At 53.4% G+C, this 26,582-nt stretch overlaps 1 protein-coding gene across 5 annotated transcripts in view; it reads left to right on the top strand.

The window, feature by feature from the left end:
* Positions 1-26,582, top strand: part of KLHL29 (kelch like family member 29) — a 311,889-nt gene that overhangs the window by 153,070 nt on the left and 132,237 nt on the right. For 4 of the 5 annotated variants that reach the window (XM_082358424.1, XM_082358422.1, XM_082358420.1 and 1 more), the window contains one exon: positions 14,834-15,163. In XM_082358424.1, the coding sequence (XP_082214550.1) occupies positions 14,879-15,163 (285 nt within the window). In that variant the 5' untranslated portion in view covers positions 14,834-14,878. Of the gene's footprint in view, positions 1-14,830; positions 15,164-26,582 lie in introns of all 5 variants that reach the window. The other variant, XM_082358423.1, reaches the window with a different exon arrangement.

Raw genomic sequence — 26,582 nt, 5'->3', positions numbered from 1 at the left:
GTGAAATGTGCTCAGGACCCCCACGTTAAAAGGGGAACTAGGTAGCCCCAGGACCCCCCCAACCTCCCCCAGCCCCACAATTAAAAAAACTTGTGATGACTACAGGGAATATCCTTCCTGAGAAGAGCGTTGCCCTAGAGAGGGGTGCTGAGGCTACTCCCTCCCCTCCTGGGGACGTACCCCCCCCCCCAAGCCATCAACCCAAGCCTTTCCTCCGCGGGACCTGGTGCCGCCCTGAGACTGGAGCATTTGGGAGGATGTAACCAGACACCAGCACTGTGCCTGACTCTGCAAGGCCAGAGGTGGCCGGTCAAGGTAACGTCCCGCTCATGTTTCCAGAGTGGACAATGCACAAGGGAGTCAGATTTGAGCCGTCTTGGGAGAGCCCACCCAGGAGGACAGCCCAGCAGGGGGTGAGCTGTCAGAGCCCCTCAGGGAGCACACTGAACACAGCCAGACCATCCGGGCAGCTCCGGCAAAAGGACTCACAGCAGTGCCCACTGGGTCTCCGCCACCCAGAGGCCACCTCCGCAGGCTTGCAGTGCTCTGGTCACACCTTGCCTTTGTCCTCTCAGCCTCCCTCCTGGGCACTCTGGGGAAGCCAGAAGCAGCAGTTAGTGAGTGACAAAGAGGCAGCACCCGGGGAGTGTCACATCCCACCCGCCCCACCCCCATTACAGGATGCTGAGCCTGGGTCATCGGGGGCTGGGCCGAGGGGAGAAACTGAACTGGCTATGAGATCAAAGTTCCGATAAAAGACTGGACCTAGCTAAGGAGAAGCTGAGGATGAGATTGTTTTTAGAGTTGACCTTGCCAATGACTAGGTATGTGACCACATAGGCTACTTGAACCCCTCCGTGCTTCAGCTAAACATTATAAGTACCCCCCTCAGAGGTTTGTTCTGAGGACTAAAAGGGCTGATGCGTGGACAGCCCTCAGTACAATGCCTGGCGCACAGTAAATGCTCAGTACGCATCAGCTCTCAGTAGTAGAAGTAGCAGCAGCAGCAGTAATAACAATAGAAGTAGCACCCAAAAGTGACCAAAAAAAAAAAGCAGTTTGGGTCCGACAGGGTAGATTTGAAGGGAAGTAGTAGGAGAAAAAGAAATCTGTTTGCTACTGATATCCCACTGAGTTCAACCTGTTTAATAAACCCGTTACACGATTATCATTTCACAGGATCTGTAATAAGAAGAACAGTGTTGAGTGCAGGGGTGGGCAGCGGGGAGGCCTGGAGCAGCTATCCCTGCTGCCTGAATGGTCCAGGAAGGCTTCCGGGAAGAGGTGACACAGAATAAGGCCTCAAGCCATGCAGAGGTGGAGATACACCATTGGGAGAAGAAAGTGGTCTCAGGACCCTTGTACATGTCTTGTCGTTTTTGCTCATGCTGCAGCCCTGGGGACAGTTCAGCCCAGTAAACATCAGGGAGCCCCTCCGTTATGCCCAGCCTGGGGTCAGGGGCACTGGGACAGTGAGATGAGGAGGAGGAGGAGGCAGGCTCTGCGCTCAGGGAGCTGCCAGCCTTGTGGGACGAGAAGATAAAAATCGTAGCGTGTCTAGCGAATGTGGCTCCTGGTGAGATAGAGGGATTCAGGGATGCTGTAGGGTTCAGAGGAGGAGAACTTAGCCCAGGCTGGGCACTCTATACACACACACACACACACACACACACACACACACACACCCTTTCATCTCTGTCTTTCCCCCATAACTGTTTCTTCTTCTGGGCAGATGATAGGGCTGCACTCCTCCACCTGCTTGAAGTTAGACATGGCCACGTGGCTTGCTTTGGCCAATGACATGAGAGCAGGAAGGACGCATGTCCCTTTCAAGGGACAGCTTTAAGAGCCAGTGTGTGTGATTCCCCAAACCCTCTTTTCCTCTGCCACCGTGGCCAGCAGAGCCCAGCTGAGGGGCACTCTCTCAGCCTGGGTCCTGAAGAACGATGACCTGGAGCAGGGGCCCCAAGTGACCAGTGGTGAGCGGGTAGCATGAGTGAAAAGCACACAGTTGTCGTTAAGCCACTGAGATTGGCTATTTATCATCGTAGCCTAACTCACTTATCCAGGTGAATGCAAACATAAATTTTTTAAGTGGCCCAAATAGAAAACTAACCCTGGGAGAATCTTCTCCGAGCCCTGTGGCCTTTCCTTCGTTGGAGCCCCCTTGCCCTGGGAATGGCAGGTCTGGATCCTAGTTCCATCTCTGCCCTAACGCTCTGTGCCTCGGGTAACACTGTTGTCCAAGGGGGTGTCTGACCACACAGTGGCTGTGAGAGTCCAGCATGGTGGGGAGACAGTCTTCGGGGACTTGGGGGTTAGGGAAGAGCCAGCAGTCAGTCTGCATTCATCCGCTTCCCTGCCTTGAGCCCTGAGGGTCACGGTGAAGGTCAAACACAGAGTTAGAAGCAGAACAAACCCAGGGCAGGGGGAACCCAGAGGGAACATGGTGGTCCCTGCTGCTGGTGGGCATGGGGCCAGCGGTCCCAGGGTGCCCGACAGGGTGGAAGTGGCAGCCTAGAAGCCAAGTGTCCCTGCTTGGTTAATCTAAAAATAAACAGAAAAGCAACAAAAATCTATGTCTCAATTACTGCACACAAGCTGTTCAAACAGCCAGCTCTGCACTGGAGACGTGAACTTGTCAACAGAGGCTGCCTCGTTTGCATGCTTGGGTGGTGATAAAACACACGACCTCGAAACAGGCTGCCCTCTGGTCTGGGTAGTTGTTTGGGGTTTTTTGTTTGTTTGTTTGCTTTTAATTTAATTTAATTAAAAATACAGACATAGAATAAAGACAGTGAAAAGCTGAAGCAAGTACAACAAGCTAGGGCAGCAGCTCCCAAAACGAAGGTAGAGGAGGATCTGAGGTCTGAGATAAGCCAGGCCCTTGAGAGAGAGGTGAGCAGGAGAGTGGCCGGAGCGAAGCGTCAGCGGCCAGAACCAGGAGACAGAAGTCTCTCCCAAGTGGCCCAGAACACTCCTCCCCTCCCCTGTTGATCATGGAGGAAGCCCCAGTGAGCAGTGTGGGCCCTCAGCTCCCAAAGCCGAAGCAAAGGCCTTTTAGGGACCTCTCTCTCTTGGGGAGAGGGTGTTACAGCCCACGTCTGGGATGAGCTCAGCGGGCCGGATGCATGGCGGGCAAAGCTGAGACTTCCATCCTTGGCATTTATTTCCTCTCCCACGTGCCCACCCTCACACTGTCCTAGCTCAAATACAGTCTGTTCTCTGAAATGAATGAATTCCCAGGAAGCTGAGCTACCCTGGGCTCCAGCGCCACCCTGAGCCACCCTGCCTGCTCCAGCCCAGAACAACCACTCCCTCCCCTGAGCCCACGGGTGCTCGTGCTTTTCTGTATCCTTACTGTGTGCTTTCCTCTTGACAGTGCTACTTTCCACGAAAGCCAGAACCTTGCCCCATCCTTGCCTGCTTTCAGGATCTTGCACAGAGCCAGGCATAATGAAGGCGAGAGGTGGTCAGTAAATTTGATACGACTTGACAAGGAAAGGGCAGAACCTGTATTAATCAAGAGCATGCCTAAGGGGTTGCTTGGGAGGGAAAAGGGGGCAGAGTCCTGACTCGTGAAAGTGGAGCCCCAGAAGAGAAAGCAGGCTACCTCTTAATTTCCCAGGAAGGGGTTCTGGATAAGCAGGAGCCCCCAGAGATGGAGAAGAGAGAGCTGCGTGCTCACGCCAGCGCCGGTGAAGGTGCCACAAGTCCTGCTGCTGAAGTGGCTGTTGGCTCTGCATTCACTCTGGACAGGGATTTTAATGTCCCCAGCCCTTGGGGCAGTTCTGCAGCCATCAGCCCAGACACTACTTACTCAGTGAAATAAAAAAGCAGTCCAGTCTCTCCCAAGGAAGATAATATCCTGTCACAGGCAGTATGATCTGCTGGCCATGTGACGGCCGTTCCCTAATGTTTCCAAATAGACTTTTGAATAGACCCTTGTCTAGAAGAGAGCAAATTGCAAGAGCATTTTCGGCAGCCAAACAGAGAGCGAGTATTAGTCTTTCTTCTTTGCAACTCTTGCTGCTAGGTCTGGCTCCAGGCACCGAGTAGGATTCATCCATCAGCTTGGGTCACTGATGAACACCATTTGCTGTGAAGAGACATCTTGTTGAATTAGTCAATTCTGCAAGATTCGGAATAATCAGGCGTGCCAGAGGCAGCCTGTGAGAGAGCAGGAGGCCTGCTTAGAGAAGGGAAGTAACTGCAAAGTCTAGCTCCCAATTCTGCAATCGTGTGTTTGCAGGACCGTGGGAAAGCAGGCTCCAGACCCTAGTGTTTCCATTCTCTGTGAAGCCACCGAGAACAGGGAGTCAGAAGGAGCAAAGGTGGTTCCTCGTCATGATAACTCTGGATAACTGTCCTCTATGCCATCAAACCATCCCCGCCCGCCATAGCTGCCTCATCGATTCTGGTGTTTACGAGCCCCTAATTTATACACACCTCCCTTCTTCCCTCAGTTTATGCTGATATTATGCTGCCAACTGTCATTTCCAATATCTTTTTTATTTTTCATTATCACCATTATAATGATTTACACCAGTAGCAATAGCACAAATGCCTAGTCAATTAGTCCCATGAGAAAAAGCTCTGAATCATGTGTGCCTTTTTGAAAAAAAAAAATTACTGCATCAAAACCCACAACCAGAATGTCTCAAAGTAAAGGTGCACATGGGAAGGGACAGAAGTGGCAGGCTTGTTCTTTTAATATTGTTCCTCTAACACAGGCACTGGATACCACCTTTCCGAGGCAGGGAGATTGCTTTTTGCGTTAGAAATTGGGCCCAGAAAAGGAATTGGTGGCATTTTTCTGGAAACCTATCATCAGAAAAGCATTTTGAAACATTTGTCTTTTTAGGTCATGTATTAAGCCCTGTAATTATGGAATGTGGATCTTCTCCAAAATACCTCTGCCCCCCGGGGCCGTCCGAGGACCACAGTGCAGTGGCGAGCACCGTAGGCGCATCAGAGTGCCGGCGTCCTAGGGCCGACTCTGGTCCTGCTAATGGGCGGATCTTAGGCTGGTGTGTCTCGGGCTCTACCTGCATTCAGGTCCTCCCAGGGGATCTTGTGAAAACCGCAGATTTCAGCTCGGTAGTGCTGAGGCTGGGCCTGGGATTCTGCAGTCTAACAAGCCCCCAGGTGGAGCCAATCCTGCAGATCCACAGACTGCACTTGGGCAGGGGGTGCTTAGGCCACTATCCAGGCCCTCATCTTCATCCTCTCCTCTTCATCTCCCCCACTTATAAAAGCCAGTGTCAATACATCCCTGCCTACACCATTGGGATGTTGTGAGAAGGAAATGATGTGGTGCTTTTGAAGACCCTTGTGAAGAGTAAGCACTGTGGCCCTACAAGGTCATGCTGTTGTTGCCGTGACCACCACTGGACCTTTAATGCAGGGGCTCCCTCCCTGCCCTCCCCTGAGCCAGTCCATTCACTGGTCTGGGGTCTGCTTAGTTGTGTCTCCCCCAAAGCTTTGGATGAGGAAATACACGCAGCTGGTGGTGGAGAAAGCAGGTTCCCTGTCTTCCTTTAAAAGTGAAGATGACACCCTCAAGCCCTCTGTTACAGAGATTGATGCCCCCCGGGGAAGGGAAGCGGAGGTCAGGTGGCACTGCCCTGGTTTCTAATCTGAGCTATCGCATCCCTGACTCCCTTCTCCCCCCAGCCTGGAGGGCCTGGTAGAAGCTGCTTGGTTGGGTCCAGGCCCTGGAGCTGCAGCAGGTCTTGGTGGAACCTGCCAGCAGCTAAGCAGCGGGGCTGGGATGAGCCACCCCAGCCTGGCACCTGGACTGGGAAGCCTTCACACTTACCCTGCTGAGTGAGTGACCAGTGATGGCTGGGCGGGGGACGGGGGCGGGTGGTATTCACAGGAGGACAGTAGTCCCTCCTGGATGCCCAAAGCAGGTGGAAGGGAAAGGCCCTTTCAGAGCAGGGGTGAAATATGACAGCAATGGCTGTCTTCAGTTCACTGGGGCCTTGGTATTTAAGGAAAGGAGCTAACAATAAAACCACACCTAGGTCACTCCTCTGGCTGAGAACAGGAAGAGGCTGGTGTCAGCCTGTGAATGTTCCAGAGCTTCCTTGGCTTCTGAGCTGGTCCAAAGGATTTGAAACAGGGCCCTGGGTCCAGTCTGGCACCTACACGTGGCCCCCACTACCCGAACATTTTATATCCACTTGGAGGTGCTGAACACCTGTTCCCCGCTGAGGAATACCTCCCCCCAGGAGCAGGAACTGGACTGGATAAGACAGATGAGGAAATCTGTAAGGAGGCCGTGCTTTCAGGGCCAGACCTGAGAGGGTGGCCTCCTTGGTTTTTTCACCCTGGGCGCCTCTCTTGCCTCAGAGTGTGTTCCGAGCTGGAAAGGGCTTGCCACTTTGATCTGGGAGCATTTCCTGTGTCCCGTCCCCGGGTGCCCAGCCTGTGCCCGGTCAGCTCCATGGAGAAAACAGAGGGGGGGGTGTCCTGTCTTTAGGGAGCACACCCTTGAGGAGTGGCACTCACTTGGGCGGTGGAACGTGCCAGCCCATCGCTGGGTCGTTGGCCTGCCTCTGGAGCTCAGAAAAGAAAGGGCTGGTCAGGGGACGCCTCCTGCAGGAGGGGCTGGAGCAGGCCCACCCCCGAGCCTCAGCCAGAATCAAGTCGTCTAAGTCAGTGGGGTCTCGGTGGGGACGGGGGTCGGTGGGAGCCGAGGCAGCCCCAGGAAGCCCGGAGGCATTTCCGAGGGGTGCCCCCAGCTCCTGCTGGCATCTGTGCCAAGTCAGGGCCAAGCCGCCTTCTCCAGAAGCATCTGTAGAATTCCTTTGTATTGTATTTGCCAAGATGGTGTTCCGGCTGCTGGTGATTATTTTGCTCCAGAAGAAAGGCTAAAAGATGCAGAGAGGGAAACGGAAATAAGAAAGATGGGCACCGACTGTTCCAGCCGACTGGGCAGTGTGTCTCCCCCAGATGAGGCAATCACACGTCTTCCTATGGGGCCAGACGGGCCGTGGCTCATCGCTCAGCCCCCTGTCCGGAGGCAGTGCGGGCTCCCCACTGGCCTGTGGATTAATCACGCCTTCAGGTCCTTACAGCCAGCGCCCACTCCTCCGCGTGCCTTAATGATAGGAAGGAGGGAAGGGTCGTTAGTCACCTGTGATCCCGGGTACAGCGTGTGCACACGGGGCATGTCAATAGGGGGGGGCACGGAGCGCGTCCTGCAGCGAGTTCAGGGCTGCACAGCACGCTGGTCCTCGAGCACGGGGCCTCAGGAGTGTCGTGGGCTCCTGGACAGTGGCCCCTGGGCCCCAGCCCCACATGGACAATACAAAGGAAAGGACTGTGACAGTCACAGTACTTAATTATTTATCCATGCATTATTCATGTTGAGGCAAGTCTGTGGGGCAGGATGCTGACCTGGTATCCAGCAAGTGTACATGAGACTGAATTACAGAGATACAGCCCGGGCAGCAGGGCTGAGCCTGGTGTCCGCCGGTTGCCCTCCTCCAGGCCATCCTCGGGCCCTGGACTTGGGTCCATCATGGCACCCCTGAGCTTCAGGCAGAAGCCCATCCATCAAGGCAGGCTGTAGTGTTTGCAGTAGGAGATCCCCTAGGTCACAGATGTTCAGCTGAGGATGACCTTCCTTCCACCCCAGTGTGTTGTCTCCCAGTGGCCCCGGGTGACGGAGCACCCTGCAAGGTCCTGGCCACCCCCCCCAGCACAGGGGGTCTCGGGGAATCTGTGAGACACAGACCCACACAGCTTCGTAGTTCACAGCGTCCTTTGTCCTCATCCCAGAAACTTGCCAGGTTGCTGTTGGCCTTGGAGTTGCAGGCCTGTCCTTTTCTGCCCTGTAACTCAGATCTGCTCGTTACCCAGTGATAGGGCTTTTCCCCGTGTGCAGAGGGCTCACAGGATGTACAGTTTGGTCCTCACAGAGGCCCTGGGGGCGGGTAGGGCTGTCCATCCCCGCTTTCCAGATGAATAACCTGCAGCATCCCCGAGCTCCTGGGGCTAGTAAGGGGTGGTGCTGGGGGTCAAACTTAACGCTCTTGACTCTCTACACAGCTCTCTTTCCACTGCCCAGGCGCCCCGGGTTGAGTCCTGGAGTGGTCACCGAGGGCTGAGCTGGCAGAGCAGAGGGGCCAGGCCCAGCACTTGGACTCAGGCAGATAGTTAGGTATGGCTTCCCGGAACAGAACAAGGAGTGTGGGCCCCTTTGCAGAGAGGCCTCGGAACCCAACAGCTCAATGGCCAGCTTGTGCCCAGGGCCAGAGAGGTGCCGAACACCAGGGGCCTGCCCAGCTCTCGGGGTCGGACAGGAGCATTGAGCATGGAAGGGTTCAGCTCTATGCATGTTTTCCAGAGTCTGAACTGGACCTTAAACCAGGCACCGACTGGGGTGGAGCCCGTATTTCCCGGGTTGGGGGGGACGCATAGGGTAGGTTCCATAGTACCAGACTATTTCTTATACAAACTCCGAAGGAGAGACATTAACTTTTCCATCATTATAGAGGTAACCTAACCACAGCACAGAAAATGTAAAAATAAAATAAACAGCACCTAAAACTTTGGATCAAATTCCAGACAGGTGGAATTACTCCTTTTCAGCAGCTGCAGCAAAACTAAGACAAGGGAAGATGGGTGCAGAGTGGAGGCCCCGGCCATGCTTTCTATCTGGGCATCAGGAGCACAGAGCAGGAGAGAGGCAGGGAGATAAGGGTTCCAGGGACAGGCAGTGGGCGGAGGTTTGGGGTAGGAGCTGGAAGTCAGGGGCTGGGGCAGCTCTGTCATTTGGTTTTCATCCCAGGTAGCAACCCGGCCGACTCCTCCAAGGGAATCGAAAGAGCCTGGGGACCGGGTGGTCCCTCCTGTGTCCCTGCACACCTGGTGCTCTAGTGGTGCTGGCCACATTGAGGAATTGTCCCCAGTGCCCAGTAGGCAGGGATGCCGACTTCCAACTTCCATTCACTGCAGATGGAAGGGAAGCCCAAGGGTGAAGCTTGTGGGTGGAGGTCCCAGGCCAAGGCCCCTCCCAGGGGAGCACACACCCTTTCTGGTGAGCAGGTGAGCCCCCACGGGAGCTGGCACCCCATCCCGCAGCACCGGAGGCGACAAGAACAGACTCTCCACTCTCTCCTGGAGAGGAGCCCTGGACAAAGAAGGCCTTCCTCACGGGGCACAGGGATGCAACCGGGCACACCAGGGTGGCCTCTGTAACGCTTCCAAGGGATCATCTCAGCTTTGAGGTAGCTGGTCTTGACGGTGGTGATTCTCCCTGGAGCTGGTCAGTGAGGCCCTGCTGCATTTCTGGGGTGCTGGGGGGACTCTGTCCTTAGGCTCAGGGTGTGCCCGTGTGTGTTGAGGCTCTGAACGGGGAGACGGGGGCAGGGCGGAGGTGGGGGAGGGGTGGTGCAGGAACAATGGTTGTGCATTCACAGTGTGCTCACCCCATTCTTCACGTTTGCTGTGATTCTGCAGGCAGGGCCTCTGCTCCCCTCACTCTCCCCGGGGGGAGGGGAGGTGTGTACAGAGAGAAGGGACTGGGAACCAGGGGCTGGGACCGGCTTCCCGAGCGGTGCACTGGGCCCAGGCTCAGCCTCTCTGGATCCGGGTCTGGCTCTGAAAAGTGGAAACCCAGGTGTCTGCACAGGGGGCCACCACGTGAGATGGTGGAGGTGCGTGCATTTTAGCAACTGGGAGGCATGTGGCTTCAGGCAAGGAAAAATGGGGTTCCCCCCGCCCCAGGGGTATCCCCTCCTCTCTGTCAGCCTAGCATCCCTGGGACGGTGCAGAGGCCAGCACTCGTGGTGGAGAGACAGTTTTGCCACTCAGGATCCCAGAGGCCAGAGCCAGGTCTCACACGCAAAACTCCCACCTCTGGGCGACTTTTCAGATTTAACCCAGGACCTGCCCCGAAACATCTCTACCCTGGACCTCGGCCTGACCTGCCTCCACCCACAAATATAGGATTTTCTAGACCCTAGAGCTCTTTCTTCACGCATGTGCATGGAATTGAAAAGGTGCCGGCCACACACTAACCCCACCCAGGTGCGAGCCCTGGTTCCCTGGTAAACAGCCCCACACGCTCGTGAATGGCTGCGGCCAGACTCCCTCCTCTCTCGGTGCCGGGCCCCGAGCCAGGCTCTGCCAGTTCATAGGCCGCCTACCAGGTGCGCGCCGTGACAAGGAAGCGTTTCTACATGTCTTGTCTGTGATTGCTTGACCAGTCTCGTCTGAGATGCCTCGTGCGCTGGGGGCCTCCTCCCGCCCCAGGGAGCACTTCCTGATGCCTCTCCCACCACCGCCCGGGATGCACGTGTGGGCACAGGGGCCACAGCCCAGCAGGAAGTACTGACGTGGCCACCTCTGGTGCTGGCACTCTGTCATCTCACCAGGGTACACCAGGCAGCACTCTCCTTTCGAGCCGTTTGAAAGAGGAAATTAAACTGAGGAATGAAGTTGAACCCAAACCTGCCATGCAAATAGTTGACCTTTTTTTTGGATACACTTAATGAGGCTGAGACCAGATTGTGTGGCCTCCAGCTGCCTGAGTTTCCATCTCCTCTCCGGCGTTTTCAGGAGACTTGAAGGGATGAGCAGCGGGGTGGGGACCCCCGCAGGTGCAGCTGCTGGGCCAGCTTTCCTGCCACACACCGGGGCTGCGAGGAAGAGGGAACCACAGCGTGGTCCAGCAGGCGGCCCAGCCCAAGGCAGCGAGCTGAGAGGTATGATCGGCATCAGTGGTGTCCTTGGAGCCAAGGAGGCCCCTCTGACCTGATCCCAAGCACACTCTGCCGCCTCTGGGCACGTCTCAGGGGCGCAGGGTTGCTGGCCACCTGAATGCCAGCCCTCCTCATCTCCATCCTCACCAGCTGGAAGGAGATGGTTCCTTGACAATATGTGAGGTTGTGTTGTTTTGTAGGAATGTAGGGGCTGATTTCGTGTATCAACCAGGCTAGACTAGACTTTTAGGTAACAAACTGCCAATCTCAGTGCCTTAGCACGATAAAGCTTTATGTCCCAATCGTGCCAAGCCCAGCGCTGCGGGAACAACCCTCTCCCGTCAGATCGCTGCACCAGCTGGGAGATATGGCCTCTGAGGTTGCCACGGCAAGCAGAGAGAACCACAGGATCATACAGGATGTTTTTAAAGGGCCCCTCCCCACTTATTCTGTCTGCCTGAATTCAAGTGCATGATCCCAACCTAACTACAAGGGAGGCAGGACGGGTCTTCTGGCTGAGCAGAAAGAGGACACAGTGTTCTGAACTTGGAAGCATCATCTCTGCCCCACTTAGGATCCAACCTAGGGAAGCAGTCACCCCGGGGGGGACTGGTAATTAACCAGAGCCCTGCCTAGGCAGGTGAATCTCAGGAGACCAGAGTCTAAGCTCTGGGGTCCAGCTGACCCTGGACACGTAGATTCTCCTTTCAGAGCTGTCCTTAGAGACTCCAGTTCTGATTTCCTAGAAAGGTAGGACATTTCCTAACTCCAGTGCCTACACAGAATTTCCAGCTGGAAGACTCAAGGTGTTTGTGTCTGAGGTTCTCCCTTTACACAAATGTGTTTGTCCCTTCCTGAAACACTGAGCAATTAAGAAGGAATAAACATGTGTTTGTTCATTCAGCAAACATTTCATGAACACCCTTCTATGCCAGACATTGCTAGGTGCTAGGATTACAGAGAAAATAAGCCTGGAGTTTACTCTGAAGGTAGTAAACGTACAACAGCCATCCACGGATGCTGGGATGATGGTGGGTACAGATGTTCAGGGGGACAGAGGAGCGCCTCTCACCTGACCTGGGGTGGGGGTGAGGGTCAATGCAACCTCTGAGAAGAGTCAGTGCCTGAGTTGGGTCATAACTGACACACAGGACTTAGCCAGGGGTAGGGGGAAGCCAGTTCTGGCAGAGGAGCAGGGGGGGCTTGTCCCCGTGGTGAGAGAGGGCACGATGCCCTCAGAAACTGTACGGCGTTGGAATGGCCGGGCATTGCCTCTGGGGTGGGAAGAGTGAACCGTGATGCTAGAAAAGTGAGCCAGCCCAGATGCTCAAGTGTCCTCTGGGCCACCCTGAGGAGTCTGGATCGTATTCTGAAGGATAGGGTTTAAAGCAGGAGAGGAGAGGATGGTGACCAGACCTGTGCTTTAAAAAGCCATAAGGGCAAGGGTAAGCTGGGACAAAATGAGAGAGTGGCATGAACCTATATACACTACCAAATGTAAAATAGATAGCTAGTGGGAAGCAGCCGCATAGCACAGGGAGATCAGCTCGGTGCTTTGTGACCACCTAGAGGGGTGGGATAGGGAGGGTGGGAGGGAGGGAGATGCAAGAGGGAAGAGATATGGGGACATATGTATATGTATAACTAATTCACTTTGTTATAAAGCAGAAACAAACACACCATTATAAAGCAATTATACTCCAATAAAGATGTTAAAAAAAAAAAAAAAGCTATAAGGGTAGTTGGTGGAGGATGGACAAAGGAGGGTGAAGCTGGGGGCAGAGGACCCATTGAGATAATCCATGTGGGAGACACGATTTGGGATGGATGTGCAGATGGAGGGGGGCAGATCTGAAAAACAACTAGAGCAACAGACGCAAAGACCCCGCTGTGAAATATGGGGATGGACATGGGGACATGCGGCTTTCTCAGAGAGAGGGAATTCCTGAGAATGCGTGTTTGGGCAAAGAACAATGAGTTTATTTAGGGACCAAGAGGTTTAGGTACCTTCAGGCAGTAGGATGGTGGGCGTGGTGCAAGGAGAGGGAGGGAGCTGGAAACGTGGCCTTGGGAGTCATCAGTAAAGAGGTGAGAGCTGAATGAGGTCATCCAGGGAGAGCGGGTAGGATGAACAAAGGGCAGGAAGTAGGGGCCCTCAAGCAAGAGCTGAGAGAGAGGAGCCTGCAATGCAGACTGAGAAGGAGGAGCAGAGGAAGGAGAAAAATTGAGAGAGCACGACGTCACAGAAACCGCAGAGAGGAGCTTTCCAGAAGGACATCAACCACGCCAAGTGGAGGGGGGGTTCAAGGAAGACACGGCCATCCATGTCCCATTGAATGGAACGAGCAGGTCCTTCTTGACCTCGATGAGAACCGCCCCCCAAGGAGTGGCCAGAGGGAGAGCCACACGGGAGCAGGTTGCAGTGTGACCTGGAGGAGGGAAGGTGACCAGAGCCAAGTGTAGACATCTCTCCCGAGAACGTCGCTCGGAAAAGTTTGTGAGGGTGATCAAAGGGATATTTATTTTTATTGTTATGATATTAATATTGAATAGATGAAAAAACAATTTTTGTGGCATTGTGTAAGCCGTGAAGCATAGTGATGAAATAAACAGAGAACCCACCATCCAACTTAAGAGGTTGCGGTCAGCTCTGCTTCAGGTAGGCCTGCAGGCTGAGCCCAGGCCTCGGGGTCGTGTGCCCAGCAAGAGGGGACAGTGCCGAGGGAAGGGACAGTGGCTGCCAGGGCCCCACCAGCCACAACCCGGGTTGGGCTGACCCTGGCTCTGGCTCCGTGGCGCTAGAAGTTGGCCACTAGTTCTGGATGTGCCAAGACCAGGCTAGGATCAGGCTTAATAGACATTTTAAAAATAAACTGGTCAGTTCACTAGCCAACAATTCCGGAGTCCTCAGGCCGAGCTGGACTGATGGGATAGGAAAGTGATCCAGGAGCTGTCCCTGACCTCCAGGAGCTCACACCCCAGACAGGAGGTGGGTGGAGAACAGAAAAGAGTCATAGATGACCACATCCCTTGTGCCTGAGCCGGGGCAGGGCTGGGGATGTGAAGTGCAGGCAGACCCCACACTCACCCCCGTCGGTGCCCTGGCACCGCCTGTGTTCTCCCCTCTGCCTCTGCCTCTGCCTCGCTGAGGCCACTCCGACTGAGACGGCCTCTCCTGGATCTTTACATCCTTCCTGACTGAGGGTGGCTGGCAGGGAGCCAGGCAAGTCGCCGTCGTGCTGAGCAACACGTGATCCCTGGTGATGCAGGAGGCCCTCGGAGTATCTGGCGTGTCTAGGTCTCCATGACAACACTGAGGGCCTTACGTTCGGATATTCGGGAAAGTTGTGTGGGAGATGGTCTGGTTGACAGAGGCCAGGGAGCGGGGGTAGGGGGGGCTCTGGTGCCAGCAACGGATTTGTAGGTTATGAAAGAAAACTCTCAAGTCCCGGAGGCTTAACAACCTTCTCAGACTTGAGTCGTATACTGAGCCATGGTCTGGAGGCTGGAGATCCCGGCCACTTTCTCATCTTCTAGTTTTCTCACCTCGAGGGAATCACTCACTCTTAATGAGCTCCCTGGTCCATAAAGTGGGGATGACCCTGCCACCTCACAGGCCACTCCAAGGATCAAATGAGATCTATGTCAAGGGCCTTGTTCACCACAAAGTGAGTCTACAGACGTGGCTGCTCTCACCCCATCGTAGGGTTGAGGAAAACGCAGCCTGGGGGGGTCCACGGGATCTTGTTTTCACAGTGGGGATGGAGGGATAAAATCCCAAGGCATAATTAGAAGGCGCACATCTGCATCATCCAGGGCAACGTGATGCTCCCGACCAGGAAGGATTACTTTCATCTGTGACTGGGTTCAAATCTCGTTGACTATACTTTTGCCACGTGATCCCGGACAAGTCATCTATTCCTCGTCTGTGATGGGGCTAATGATGCATGCTTTGTGGGCTTGCTGTGAATATGAAATGAGCTAAGGTTTGAGAGCCCTTTTCTTGCGCATAGAGAAGGCCCTTAATGGACGCTGAAAGCCGTTGCTGCCCTCCTCGGGTCCTGGCAGGGCTGCCGTTGGTCTAAATCGCCCTCCTCTCCACTCTGTGCCAGCAGGTCCGGCCTCTGTTTCCACGTGAGGAGCAGCTGCGGCCCACCGAGATGTCCCGGCACCACAGCCGCTTCGAAAGAGATTACCGGGTGGGCTGGGACCGCCGCGAGTGGAGTGCCAACGGGACGCATGGGACCACCAGCATCTGCAGTGCCACCACCGGGGCGGGTGGCGGCACAGCCAGCAGCCTCAGCGCCCGGCCCGGCCTCCTGCCGCTACCCGGGGTGCCCTCCCGGCTGCCCACACCCGCCACGGCCCCCGCGCCCTGCACCACCGGCAGCAGCGAGGCCATCCCCAGCCTCGTGGCCAGCTCTGCCTCCGCCGTCACCACCAAGGTAAGACCTCCCTGGCGTCCGCTGTGAGCAGGAGCCGGGCAGAGGGGCCTGCTTCCCCCCCAAGCCCTGGGCCAGCTCCGCAGCCCGTTCCCTGGACGCTGCCTTCTCCAGAGTGCGGGCAGCCCTGGAGCTGCACCGGGCACCTGTTTAAGTTAAAGTGCACGTGGTTTTATTTGCCATAAAGCCTCTCTCTGTGACTAACATGGGAAGACGAGCAGGTGGCTGAGGCCACGCGTTGTCCTCTGCCATGCTGATGAAGGGCATTTAACCAGTGAAATGACCATGAAACTCCAGGTCGGCAGTACAGGTTTCCTAACTAGGTGCCTGTAAACCAGACAAGCCCCCTGGGGCACCGGTTACTTGGGTTTGGAAGAAGATACTGAGCAGCAGTCAGTCCTAAATGGTCATAAATCTGCTACTTATTAAGCAGTATTAGTACAGAGAACACTCACGTCACTGTCTCCTCCAAGCGTCAGACAACCCCATGACATCAGTACTTTTGTCACCCGCCTTGCAGTTGAGTATATGGAGGCACACCGAGTCTTCGGGAGCAGGTCCAAGATGGGCCCTCCTCGGGGACCCAGGCCTCAGGGGTGTTAGTTCCAGGTCATTCCCCGTCTTCTGGAGGCGGCTACAGCCCGGGGAACGACAGCAGAAAGCAATCTGTTTTACCAACCGCGATATCAAAATGAAAATGTCGCGAAGGCTCCTGCTTAGCTTCCGGACGAGCTGGAACCCCTCACGCTGCTCAGAGCCCCTGAAGGGACAGGGGGACCCAGGCCGGTGGCAGGAAGCCCTTTCATTGCCATCCTGTCTCCTGGGCCGGCAGGGGTTCTGCAGGCCACTTTGCCTCTGCCAGCCATTCAGAGCCGCCTCCTAGGGGCGATCTCAGCATCTCAGGGCCAGCGTGCGCGCGCGTGCATGCGTGTGTGTGTGTGTGTGTGTGTGTTTGTCTAGTCTTTTCTTTTCTGCTTTCATAAAAGTTGCGGGAGAAGTTAAAGGTCAGGGAGCCCCAGCCCCAGCCATTGTGAGGCGGCCGTGGTGTTGGAAAGTCGCGCTCCAGGTGTGCCGCGCCTTTGTCTGGGTGATTTTCAAAACTCCCTTTCAGCCCCGTTTCCCATTAATAACTGCGAGTGCTGCCGGCCAAGGCCCGAGACAATGGAGCTATTGGAGGCCAGCTCGGAGTGCACTGACGTCTTCTGCAGTGCCTTATTGATTTTATTTTCCTGTTATGAAAACACCACCTCACTGAGGTGGGGAGGGAAGGAATGTTGGACGGGGGAGAGGAGATGGAGGGTGATTTGGGCATGATACCCCCCAGACCAGCCAAACACACTCCTTCCCAGGCGCCAGCCCCCAGCACTGCTCCGAGGCGTTGACCTCTGCCCAGTGGACCCAGCCGGCTGCCCCGCCGGCCACATCTGGCAGCCACTCAGCTAGGCCAGCTGTTGGCCATCTGGAGGATGGCAGCTTCTGGAGCTGACTGCTGGGGGCTCCAGGTGGAGAGAGAGGAGCTGGACCTGGGAGCCCACTTGATGGTTTCTGCCCTCTCAAGGATGGAGGCCTTTTTAGGGACGGTGTCAGGCTGTGCCTCAGGGGTTTGGGCCCCGCCAAGCAAGGGAAGTGGCGAGGCCTCTTGGCGAGGGCCCGCCCTGCCCACGCAGCTCCGGCTTTGCTCCCAAGCAGCTCAATATTCATCATTTCTAACTGGCTGGGCTCCAAACCACAGCACATGGGAGGAAAGGAACCCAGCGTCAGACAGAAAACAACAGCTGGGCAAGGACTGAGCTGAGCGGCTGGGAGGGGACAGGGGCTGAAAGTTCATGCCTGTGAGGACAGCCCGCTCCTCAGCACACCTGCCCCCATAGCCACCTCCAGCCCAGTTTCACACCTGCAGGGGCTTGTCCCGTCAAGCAGAGGTGCCTGTTTGCGCCCTGGATTCTTCGGGGTGCTCAGGAGAACCGGGTGTGTGGAGGCAGGAAGGACAGCAGGCAGCAGTGTCTTCCATCCGGGGCACTGTGGTTGAACTTGGGCCGTGGTGCCTTTCTGCCCTTCTGGCCTAGCTGCCGACCCCCCAGACGCCTGTCCCCAGCCTATTTGTCTAACCCTACACGAGGACCACATCAAGTGACAGGCAGGCCAAACGGAGGTATCTGCGGTTCCCCCGGTCAACAAGTTGCGTCTTTTGAGCAGCCAAGGGCAGGCTCTCGCCCTCGGGGAGCTCACGGGCCAGAATATAATGAATCTGTGGCCTGGACAAATGACTTGAGAATGTCTCTCCCACTGAGGTTGTGGACAGAGGCACCTTCATGGAGTGGATAAAGACAGACTTTGGAGCCGGACTGCCTAGATTTGAATTCCATTCTATCCCGTGGTTGCTGAGTGACCCTGGATGACTTACTGAACCTCTCTGGGCCTCACTTCTGTAACACGGGAGTAGGTGGTAGTACCTGCCGTCAGAGCTGTTGTGAGGATTGTGTGAGTTAAAACTCGAGTAAAGTGCTCAGAACAGAGCCAAGCCCGGCACACAGTAAGTCCTACAGAGGCACTATCGTCATCACCATTGTCACAGTCACCCAGAGGAGGCCTATGGGACAAGGCCATGCCCCTGTAAGGAAAGGTGATCATTGCTGGCCTCACCAAGAGGAAAAGGTAAGTCTTCAGATAAGAAACAGGAGCTAGGCCCCAAGCAGGCGGGGAGAGGAATTGGGTTTGTGAGTGGTTAGGCCTCAAGCTGACCTTGTGACATGACCAAGGTGACATGGCAGCAAGATGGGCTGGAGGGAAGAGGGCATCTAGCGGGCCTCAAACTGAAACTGAGTCAGCACCACCTGGTGATAGATGACGGAGGGGAGGTGTGTTAAAGCCTCTGTCAGCCATGGGCCCTTTCCTCCAAGAAAGCCCAGTATTTACACAGGGCCAAGGCCCCCCCTCTGGTGGAAGACTGGGGGAGACAGCGAGCTGCATGGAAGCCAGGAGCAGGGCTGTGTGTTCCTCTTCCTTTTGTGTGTTCCTGCTGCCCCGCGTGTAGTAAAGGCTGCTTGAATGTACTGGCCTGGCTTCCTCGTTGAAGAGTCTAGTGCCCCATGTGAGCGCGAGCCGCCCCTGAGGACTCAGGGAAAGGTCGGCAACAAGGTAACGTGTCAACACTGTCAGGCCTTAGCATCCCCAGTGGGCTGGGCGTGGAGCAGGCTGAGCGTCACATGCTCTGGGGGCTGCGGGCATCTCCAGGGCGGGGGGCTGGCTATGCTCCCAGCAGCTAGTTAGGGAAGCAATGACAAGTCTTTCTGTCACTGCTGCCTTCAGGCCTGAGTTGATCTTTTGGCTTCTTCCTTTTTCCGGGGCCTGAGGATTTCTTGCATGTTTTAGATGAAAGGCCAAAAGGCCAATTGGACGAGCACAGACTCCTGGGCCACTGAGGCATGAGGAGGGCCTGGCCAGATGAACCCACACACATACACACACACACACACACACACACACACACACACACACACACCACACACACACTCTCTCATTGCTCAGACCAATAAACTGCTTCCCTGGGGCCTAGATCAGCTCTTGATCCTCTAGGACACAAATTCCCAGAGCCCAGGAGGAGTAGAATAGCCATGCCACCCAGCCCCTCTATTTTGTAGATCAGAAGAGTGAGACTTAGGACTTCCCTGGTGGCTCAGTGGTTAAGAATCTGCCTGCCAATGCAGGGGACACGGGTTTGAGCCCTGGTCCGGGAAGATCCCACATACCGCAGAGCAACTAAGCCCGTGCGCCACAACTACTGAGCCTGCGCTCTAGAGCCTGCGAGCCACAACTACTGAAGCCCGCGTGCCTGGAGCCCGTGCTCCGCAACAAGAGAAGCCACCGCAACGAGAAGCCCACGCACCGCAACGAAGAGTAGCCCCCACTCGCCACAACTAGAGAAAGCCCGCGCGCAGCAACGAAAACCCAACGCAGCCAAAAATAAAATTAATTAATTAATTATTTTTTAAAAAAGAAAGAAACCAGAACCTAATGTTTAAAAAAAGAAAAAAAAAAAAAAGAAGGGTGAGACCTGGAGAAAGAAAGACTTGCAGAGGTCACCCAGGGAGTGAGAAAAAGAACCAGCCTGGACTGGCTCCTTTCCCCACCCCAGGCTGCCAGGCACAGTGCACTCACCATGGTAACCAATACTGCAGCATTGTTATAGTAACTTTTCCCATCTCTCATCCACCTAGCTGGCAGCAAACACTGAATTTTGGCAAGAAAATGGGTATATATATATATATATATACATCTTGTGTTATACGCAGAAAAATTTAAGCCAAAGATTATGTCGATTCAACATGGCACAGCTGGTGAGAACTTCAAGCCCTTGAGTCAAACACAACTGGGTTTGAATCTTACCTCTGCCATGTAGGAGCTGAGTAAGTCTCTAAGCCTCAGTTTCTTTGTCTATAAGATGGGAATGATAATAGTACGTTTCTCATGGAAATGTTGTGAGGATTGGTTAAATTAATATGCGTAGAAAAGCATAGAACAGTACCTCACTTGTTAAACACTCAATAAAAGTTAATTTTAAAAAGGTAAATCAGAGACTGGGTCCGAGCAAATATCCATACATTTGGGGGAGACCAGTCCACCTGTTGGTTGGAGCCCGTAGGCTAAAGGGAAGCTCACTGGATGTTCCCACCCCCACCCCCGAGCGCGGCACTCTGGGCTCCAGGCGGTCACGGCTGCAGGGGGTGGGTGCTGCTGAGAAGCAGAAATGAGGCTCGGCAGCCAGGCCTGTTTATGGGATGGAAAGGAAACACCGCTGCCCTGCAGTTGCTGCTGCATGAAATTTAAATTATTCTCAGCAAACCTGCTTGACAGATGAAACAGAAAAGGGACAGCTTCATAAAATACAATTTTGTTCTTGAAAGAATGGACTTTGCAGAATCCTCGCCGATGTCTGTGAAATGTATTGGGGGCTTTTTCTCCTTGTGGTCAGGAGCGCTCATTCCCTGATGGGAGCTGAAACATTCCCATCGTTCCCCGAAGCTAAGCCCTTGAAAATAAATCTGGGCCGGGAAGAGAGAAACTTAGCCCGTGTCACAGGCCCAGGGAAAACCGCAAGAGGCCATGGAATCTGCAGGCTCCATCCTCAGGGCACCAAACACCCAGATTGTTGACATTTATGGGCATTTGGGGCTTTCAAGAGGAATGTCTGTCATCATAGCAACGACCCTGGAGACAACGTCTTCCTCGTGTATCCTAAATTCTTTGGGGAATTGTTCCTCTTGGGGGAGATGATCTGGGGTTTCTATGGAGAATCATGTGAATGACCACAAGGCCCCATGCAGCGGGGTCCCCCCCTCTCCTGTGATTCTGGGGGGTCCAAGAATGGATAAAGGCGGCTTTTGCACAAAGTGAGAAGCAGACCTCTCTTTCCTCTTGTATTCACATTGAAAACCAAAGGCTACTGAGTGGGCTCAGTTGGGAAGATCACTCAAGCCCCATTTGTAGCGCATTTCCAGACTGTGCGTGCTTCTCTCTAGAAGGCTCTTTCTTGCCCCATGAATGAGAATTTGTGATCTCCCTTGTGATATATTATCAGGCCCTGATAATGCATCATAAGACAACTTGTGCATGTTCGTGCCCAGCTAATGGGTTTGACCTGCAGTTTAAGTGGCAGCCACAGTTTGGATTGTATCTTCATTGACTTAAAAAACCCATCCATTGGGCTTCCCTGGTGGCACAGCGGTTGAGAATCTGCCTGCCAATGCAGGGGACATGGGTTCGAGCCCTGGTCTGGGAAGATCCCACATGCCGCGGAGCAACTGGGCCCGTGAGCCACAACTACTGAGCCTGCGCGTCTGGAGCCTGTGCTCCGCAACAAGAGAGGCCACGATAGTGAGAGGCCCGCGCACCGTGATGAAGAGTGGCCCCTGCTTGCCGCAGCTAGAGAAAGCCCTCGCACAGAAACGAAGACCCAACACAGCCAAAAATAAATAAATTTAAAAACCCATCCATTGGTCACAAAGTGTATGCAAAATTGAAAAATGTCATGATTGACCAAGCATCCATGTCAAAGCCTACAGTTTGGGGAGGGTAGACCTGAGTGGCTCGATTTCTTAGATTTCTGATTAAGGGGGCAAAAAGAGGGGAGAAGGTTATATAAATTCCCATGTTTGTAAGGGATGAGCCATAGTCTGGATAAAAGGTGGCTGTGAATTCCAAAGGAAGGTTGTGAAAAGATGTGCTTGACTGGAGCCAGTAAGGTATATAAGTTAGCTTTTGCTGCATAACAAGCACCCCAAAATTTAGTGGCTTAAAACCATCCCAGTTCTGTGGGCTGGTTGCCAGTTCTGGGCTGGGCGGGCTCGGCTGATCCCTGCTGGGCTCTCTCCTTTGTCTGTGGTCAGCTGCACGGTGGCTTGTGGCTGGTGGATGATCTAGGATGGCCTCACTCACGCATCTGTGCTTAGTGGACTGTCAGCCAAGGTGTCTCCGTTCTTTGCGTGGCCTGTCATCCTCCACACAGCTGTCGCAGGCGTGTTCACATGAGGGTCTCAGGCCTCCGGGAGCAGCAAGAGGGCAAGGCTTGGTGCACAAGTGCCTTTCTAGCCTCTGCTTGAGGCACATTTGCTAAAATCCTATTGGCCAAAGCAGTCACATGCCCAAGCCAGATTCAAGGAGTGGGCAAAAAAAAAAACCCTGCCTCTGGCTAGAAGGTGCTACGCCACATTGCGAAGGGGAAGGCATGCAAGGATGGGAAGCACTTGTGGTCATTTCTGCCATATGCCCCCCAGTGTTGCCAGCACACTTGTTTAAACACAGTTATTCACCCTCTAGCTTCCAGCCAAGGCTTGCGTGCCTCAGACAGAAGGAATAGGATCAATCTGATCAATCAGTCAATCAATCTGCATGGCCTGGTAGACAGAATCAACAGGGGACAGTTGTGACTTATACACACCTGGGTGACATACATGCCGTCCACACCAAGAGCTGCCTAGGGAGGCCTGAAAGGAGACACCTGGCGAGGATTGTATTGCCAGGGAGAAGGCAGTGCAGCTGGCCCCCGGGGAACCTTGTAGGCTACTAGCCAGGACTTGGACCTCAGTCCTAAAGGCTCCAACGCTTGATCCCGTCACTGCCCCAGAGTTGGTGGGAGTAGGACACTGCTGTTCCCGGGACATTCACAAGGGCAGATGCTAACCTACTGATTCAGAATCAAAAATCCACCCCGAGGAGACCACTTTCATGGACTTTGCGCAGTGACTCTCTCCCTGTGAGAATCCATATGAGAAAAGAAATTTAGAGCGGAAGACTTTCTGATGAGCCTAAAACCAAGAAAGGGAGCCAGTTATAGGATGCAGATATTCAGTAGCTGCAGATCAGACAGAGTCCTGGCTGTTTCTCCTTAAGAGGACAAATCCCGTGCCATTCCCCAAAAAGCCCTTGGAAAGGCCTCTTCTTAAATTAAATTAGGTTTTCTGCAAACAGCATCATTCAAGATGAACATAAATCTACTTCTTATTCAGTTTTAATGGTTTTCCCTATTTCATTTAATTACTCATGTTGCAATTAAACAATTTTTTTTTCATTGCAGAAGGACAGTATTTCAGCTACATTATGGGTTAAATAGGCTTTGGAGAACTAGCCTGGGAATCTCATCACCATTTATAACATTGTTTTTTTATAGGGAAAGTATGTTCCAAAATCTAAACAGCCAAATTACAAATGAACTTTCAGAACCCAACCCATTTTTAACTGGAAACTGTCTGTAATACTAAAAATAACTCAGGGAAACAAACATAAAAAGGAGGGTTGAATGCCCCTCGGTATCATTTGTTCACCATCAACATCTACAGATTTAGTTTCGTTTCAGCGAGAATTTCCTCCAAACCCAGACAGACCCTATCCCTGTTTTATTCACTGTCATGACACAGGCGGCCACACTGGCTTGAGTCCTCCCAAAACATCATGCCACTGAGAAGAGTCACGGTGGAGTCCCTGCAGAGCTACACTGTTGGAAAGTAGCAGATTATCAATGTTTCAACACCGCATTCGCTGCCCTAAAATGAAGGCTTAGGAGAACTCTCTGTGCAGCTCTGCTGCCGTGTCCACTGGTCCAGACGTATTCATTTGCATTGGGAATCTGCATCTTTAGAACCCGTAGGCAGGAAACCTCATTTTCCTCTGGCAAATAAATAGCCGTGAGAACTCAGCAGAGCATCAGTATACATTCAGAGACGTCTTCCACACGCCTTGCCTTTTCATCAGGGTACGGGTCCTGCCTTCCCAGTCTCCCCTCTCCTGATGCTTCATGGAGAAGACGGGTGAATACTTTGGACCCTCTGGCACCATGACAGGAGTCCTGGGAGCTGGGAAAGAAGCAAGGTGCCCACTCCGCTCACAGAAGGCCAGTATTCAGCACGTCCCTCTCTTGACTTAAACTGCCGGCTGATGCCTGCCATGGTCCCTTAAGAAAAACACTCTTCTGTCACCACACGAGCCTTTTCGTGCCAGACCTGCTCCGGAGGCCCAGGCAGCTCAATCAAGCTTGCTGTCCTCTCTTGCTCCCAGAAGGCCACAAGAGTTTCCCCATGGCCCCTCCCTGGGCTGCCAGCAAGTATAGTGCTTCTTGCCCTGCTCAACTCGGCGCCAGACTGGCATTGAATATGATCCAGACTCTTGACCTACTCCTTAAAGAATTCCTTCACCAGGTGAAAAGTGGCCCTAAAGCCATCAGGCTAGGGGATAGGAGGTGGGAATAGGGAGGTAGAATGGCCAAGCCTGCAAGTGAGTCAGGTGGCCCTCACTGGGGGCATGCAGAAGCTGGAGAGCCACTCCAGGCTTGACAAAGCAACCTTCGAGGCCTGTCCTGGGGGTTGCTGGCTGTCTACCCAGCCTCAGTTCTGTTCAGCTGTCCATCACCTCCCACGCTTAGGGGAAGCGAGCCCTAGTCCCCACTGGGATTATGATGATTCAAAACCAGGCGTGGAGATGTAGAGAATGGACTTGAGGACACAGGGAGGGGGAAGGGTAAGCTGGGACGAAGTGAGAGAGTGGCATGGACATATATACACTACCATATGTAAAATAGGTAGCTAGTGGGAAGCAGCCGCATAGCACAGGGAGATCAGCTCGGTGCTTTGTGACCACCTAGAGGGGTGGGATAGGGAGGGTGGGAGGGAGGGAGACGCAAGAGGGAAGAGATATGGGGATATATGTATATGTATAACTGATTCACTTTGTTATAAAGCAGAAACTAACACACCATTGTAAAGCAATTATACTCCAATAAAGATGTTAAAAACAAAAACAAAAACAGGCATGGTAATCCCCTTCCCCTTCCCCATCACTGGTTTAGGAAGGGTCCCCAATTCTGGCCAGTGGAACATGAGGATAATCTTATTTGGGGGCTTTGGGAAAGGTTTTCCTGCTTCTAAGGAAGAGTCACAAGAAGGAAGAAATCCTTCTTCCTCTGGACACTGTCGTGTCTGGACATGATGCCTTGAACTGCTATAATCATCATGCTACAAGCCTCAGGATGAAGCCAACACACAAGGAATAGAAAAAACAAGAGAATTCCAGAAATATGGGACTAGAGCCCTAATGCTGCATCCCTGCCTTCCTCTGGGCTTCTGTTACCTGAGATAATGCATTTACTGGTTGTATTAAAAAAATGATTTTTAAAACTGCCTCCACTGCACAGACAGCTCCCAAGCTGGATGCCTTCTTCCATCTCCCAGACCTCACCTGGCACACTGACTTGCTAAAAATGGCTGCAGCAGCCTTTGTGAGTACCCTCTACCTATTATTCGTTTATTTCAGCTCACTGCTGTGTACAAGGATTCTGCTCTCTATTGCTTCCCTGAATGCCAACCCCAGGGCGTAGTTTATGACCCTCACACTTCTCGGGACCATGTTTCTGTCCAAGGGAAATCCACCAACACACTGGAGTGCCTGAGCCATGGGTCATTTGAGAGCTTCACCCCCATCACCCACTTCAGCCACAATCCCCAAACACGAGATGTGCTCTCATACCCCAGGGCCTCTGCACTTGCCACTTCCTTTTACCAGAATTTTCATTCCCTCTCTTGCCTGCCCAGAAATACTCCTGCTCATCCTACGACCGACACCCTAAATGTCAGCACCTCTGTGGTGAAAAAAAATGCTATTATTTCTTTTTCTCCCATGACACATTTCTTTATGTCCCTGTAAATACCTATAATATATGGTACTTATCCATTTATTAATATGTCTCCTTCTAGGCTGTGAACTCCATAGGAATAAGGCACATGTGATACCAAGCATATAAAGGTTCTCAATAAGTGTTTGAGGACAGAATGAATGAGTTTATGCATATGAATATTTATTCATTTATTTAGCACCTACTGTTGGGGTAGGGAGGATGAATGCCTTTGACGTCATCTTTACCTATCATCTTTACCTACACCTATTTACGTGGTCGATGAGTCTTCAAAAAAGAGTAATTTCTGTGGGTGCCTATGGTGAGGATGAAGATGGGGACTGCATGTGAGCCAGACTGAAGCCCTCATGGGCTCATTCTCAGGACCTGTGTGCAGCTAACAAAGCCACAGATTTTCCACATCGAGGCCGTTGCCCTAGGTCCTGCGCCTCTTCCCATCTCTCCCAAAGCATCTGGAGTCATGGGATCACAACATTATCTCTCAAGTATTAATACCTCCTTGGGATTTTTCTCCCATTTGCCTGAAATTCTCTGCAGCCTTCGCATTTGTTTATTTCATTTGAGGCACTTGTGTAGTCATTACTTTGTTTCAGGCACTGCTCAACATTAACTTTTTTTTTTTTTAATTTTTATTTATTTATTTTTATTTTATGGCTGTGTTGGGTCTTCGTTTCTGTGCGAGGGCTCTCTCCAGTTGCGGCAAGCAGGGGCCACTCTTCATCGCGGTGCGTGGGCCTCTCACTATCATGGCCTCTCTTGTTGCGGAACACAGGCTCCAGACGCGCAGGCTCAGTAGTTGTGGCTCACGGGCCCAGTTGCCCCGCGGCATGCGGGATCTTCCCAGACCAGGGCTCGAACCCGTGTCCCCTGCATTGGCAGGCAGATTCTCAACCACTGCGCCAGCAGGAAGCCCAACATTAACTTTTTAAATCCTCATCACAGCCCTCTGAGGTCATTATGACAACCACTGCTTAGAACGAGAAAGACCAGGTGACTTACCCACAATCACTCAGCAGGGCTGGGACTCACCCCTGGGCAGTCCAGCTCCAGAGTCCAGGCATCTAGCTCGGACAGGCCCCACCCAGACAGTCCTCGGTGAAATCTGTTGAACGAGCAACTGGCTGAACATCTTCCCATTAACATCTTCCCCTGGTGTTAGCGGCATCTTCTAAAGAGATAGCACGGGCTCCCCACTGAAGCAGCTGAGCTCATCGGCGGTTTGAAACAACTGCAGATGTCAGG

Source organism: Balaenoptera borealis, assembly GCF_965194805.1.
Source record: "Balaenoptera borealis genome assembly, chromosome: 15".
NCBI classification, from domain to species: Eukaryota; Metazoa; Chordata; class Mammalia; order Artiodactyla; family Balaenopteridae; genus Balaenoptera; species Balaenoptera borealis.
The sequence above is the reverse complement of the archived record's forward strand: the minus strand, read 5'-3'. Positions and strand labels throughout refer to the sequence as shown.